Source organism: Protobothrops mucrosquamatus, unplaced genomic scaffold, assembly GCF_001527695.2.
Source record: "Protobothrops mucrosquamatus isolate PMUCROS unplaced genomic scaffold, P.Mucros_1.0 scaffold235, whole genome shotgun sequence".
NCBI classification, from domain to species: Eukaryota; Metazoa; Chordata; class Lepidosauria; order Squamata; family Viperidae; genus Protobothrops; species Protobothrops mucrosquamatus.
This window is the reverse complement of record NW_015386586.1, coordinates 1,418,677-1,422,142: the sequence shown is the minus strand read 5'-3', so window position 1 is coordinate 1,422,142 and position 3,466 is coordinate 1,418,677. Positions and strand designations below refer to the sequence as shown.

Sequence of the window (3,466 nt, the reverse complement as noted above, 5' to 3'; positions counted from 1 at the left end):
CTCAAGACTTGGTTATTCCAGCTGGCAGGACTGGCCTAGGGTAATTTTTAGGGGGGTTTTAATTATATTTTAAATTCGACAAATATTTAATATTCTTTTTAATTAATTTTAAATTTGTATTGTTTTGTATGTATTTTAAATAGATTGTCAGCCGCCCTGAGTCCTACGGGAGAAGGGCGGGATATAAATTCAAATATAAATAAATAAAATAAATAGGGCCAGTCTTAGGAAAAGAAGGACAAGGGATGATACGATAGCAGAGTTCCAATATTTGAGGGGTTGCCATAAAGAAAAGGGGGGGTTCAAGTTATTCTCCAGAGCCCCTGAAGGCAGGACAAGAAGCAACGGATGGAAACTAACCCAGGAGAGAAGCAGCCTGGAATTAAGGATAAATTTCTTGACAGTGAGAACAATTAACCACTGGAACAGCTTGCCACCAGAAGTTATGGGTGATCCAACACTGGAAGTTTTTAAGAAGAGACTGGACAGCCATTTGTCTGGAATGATAGGGCCTCATACTTGAGCAGGGGGTTGGACTAGAAGACCTCCAAGGTCCCTTCCAACTCTGTTATTCTATGACTTGCAAGGTTCTGTTAATGTAGTCTTGCAATAATGTAGAATTAGTTTATCTGGTCCTGTTTCCTGTCTGTCTACTCGTGAAGACTGACAGTAACAGGATAAATTATACGCAGATCTGTGTATAATTACACAGTTGTAGAAAATTGACAAGAGTCTCCCAGGTCAGATGGGCAGTCTAGAAAACGAATCAATCAATTACAGGCAGTCCTCGCGTTACAACCACAACTGAGTCCAAAATTTGCTAAGCAAGACAGTTGTTAAGCGAGCTTTCCATGTTTTACAACCTTCCTTGCCACAACTCTTAAGTGAATCCCAGCAGTCGTTAAGTCAGTCACGCGGCTGTTAAGTGAATCTGGCTTCCCCCCATTGACTTTGCTTGTTAGAAGGTCGCAAAAGGCGATCACATGACCCCGGGGGATGCTGCGAACGTCATAAATACGAGTCAGTTTTGCCAAGTGTTTGATATGTGTGAGCATGGGGGATGTTGCGACGTTTGTAAGCGTGAAAAAACGGCCCTAAGTCCCCTTTTTCATTGCCGTTGTAACTTCGAACAGCCACTAAACGGATGGTTGTAAGTTGAGGACCACCTGTGATTAATAAAAAGAGCTAATTCTTGCCCCTCGCCCGTATCTCTCCTCGGGGCAGCTCCCCGCCGGCCAGGACGTCGGCCTTTGAGGACTTCAAGAGCGAGCGCGGCAGCGAGATTAACCGCATCTTCAAGGAGAACAAGACCATCTTGAACGACCGCAGGAGGAGGCTGGGCGAGGTGGTCCAGAGGATCAACCTGGTCAAGCAGGAGATGGACGCCGCCCGCCAGGCCCTCGAGATCCAGAAACTGGAGCGGGAGCAACAGGGTGAGCAGGAGGAACGGAGGGAGAGGTTTGCTTGGTAGCCTGGTTTGGCAGCCGATGGAACTCCTGGCCACCAGACTGGCTGAGGCGGGCTTTTGCCCCAGCTCAGGCCTCCGTTTTATTTCAGCATTTATTAATTCCTTCTGTGCTGCCTGTTTCCCCAATCTGGGCAGCATCAAAAGGGGTTACTCTAGTCCAACCTGACCACATCGTGGGCTGTATCGTGACACATATTGTGAGTTGTTTTGCCCTTTGCGGGGCCGGAATGTCCTAGCCCTGGTCTAGCCGGAATGCGTGAGAGAGTCTGAAGAGTACAGGGAGCCCTTGAGTGGCCACCGTTCGTTTAGTGACCGTTCAAAGTTACAGCAGCGCTGAAAAAAGTGACGTAGGACCGTTTTTCGCACTTTCGACCTCTGCAGTCATCCCCGGGGTCACGTCAGAATTAGGACCACTTGGAAACTGATTCATATTTATGACAGATACACAGCGTCCCGAGGGGTCACGTGATCCCCTTTTGCGACCTTCTGACAAGCAGAGTCAATGAGGGGAAGCCGGATTCACTTAACGACCCTGTGAATGATTTAACCTCAGTGATTTGCTTAACAATTGTGGCAAAGAAATGGGGCAAAACTCACTTAACAACCGACTTGCTTAGCAACAGAAATTTTGGGCTCAATTATAAGTTGAGGGTTGCCTGTATGCCATGGGTACATCTTGAAATCTGCATTACAGGCATTCCTCAACTTATGACTGGTGAGTTAATCTGCCTGTGACGGTCATATGTTTGAAGGTCATAAGACGGATTAGTTACATGGTCAACCTGACGGTTGTAAAGCGAGCACCACAGTCCTTAATTGAACGCCGTGCTTAAGTAAACCAGTGATTCATTATGGCTGAGGTTTTGCCCAAAATCAGAAGGAAGTGACGGGTCCGACTGTTGCAGCTTCAGATCTGGATCATAAGTCCTCTTTTTCGCATCCATGGTAATATCCAGCGGTCACTAAATGACCAGTCGTAAGTCAAGGACTATCTGTGGATGACTCAGTTTAGAACAGGTGGTCCTTGACGTACGGCCAAATTCAGTCCAAAACTTCCATGGCTAAGAAGAGGGAGATTTGTTAAATGGGTTTTGTCCCGTTTTACGACCTTTCTTGCCACAGTTGTTAAGTGAATCACTGCAGTTGTTAAGTGAGGGACATGGTCGTTAAGTGAATCTGGCTTCCCCATGGATTGTTGGGAGGTTGCAAAAGAGGACCACATGACACACACACACACACCAGGACACCGCAACTATCATAAAATATGAATCAGTTGCCAAACATCTCAATTTCACTTCCGCGATCACGGGGATGCTGTGACGGTCGTAAGTGTGAAAAAGAATCCTAAGTCCCTTTTTTTCAGTGCTGCTGTAACTTGGAACAGTCACTAAATGAAGTGTTGTAAGTCGAGGATTAGCCGTACCGAATTATCCTCGTTGGAATGGCGACCTACGAACCCGTGCAGGTGACCCCAGGCTCACCCCCTCGGCCTCTTCCTCCGCGGGGGGGGGCACCTGCCCAGCTGAGGACGCCTCCCTCTCGCCTAGGCGAGTACCTGAACGAGGAAGGGCAGATCATCATTGACGAAGAGGAGTTCCTCCTCATGGTGAAGCTGAAGGAGCTCAAGAAGCATTACCGGGACGACTTCGGCCAGCTGCGAGATCTCCGCTCCGAGGTCCAGTACTGCCAAAACCTGGTGGATCAGTGTCGCAATCGGCTACTCACAGGTAGGGCTGGGCGCTGGGACCGGAAGCCCCACGTTGCCTGCGGGAATGGGTGGGCACTTTGAGGGTGGCTGGCATGGCTGGTGGTGCCAGGCCTGGCCCAAGAAGGCCATGGAAAATAACCTAGAGTCCTTCCTTCCTTCCTTCCTTCCTTCCTTCCTTCCTTCCTTCCATCCATCCATCCATCCATCCCTCTATCCCCATTTTCCTTCCTTCCTTCCTTCCTTCCTTCCTTCCTTCCTTCCTTCCTTCCTTCCTTCCTTTCCTCCCTCCC

At 48.4% G+C, this 3,466-nt stretch overlaps 1 protein-coding gene across 1 annotated transcript in view; it reads left to right on the top strand.

Moving 5' to 3' along the window:
* Positions 1 to 3,466, top strand: part of KIF9 (kinesin family member 9) — a 29,642-nt gene that overhangs the window by 22,915 nt on the left and 3,261 nt on the right. Inside the window, 2 exon segments of the mRNA XM_029283800.1 lie at positions 1,225 to 1,433; positions 3,016 to 3,262. Coding sequence (XP_029139633.1) covers positions 1,225 to 1,433; positions 3,016 to 3,262 — 456 coding nt within the window.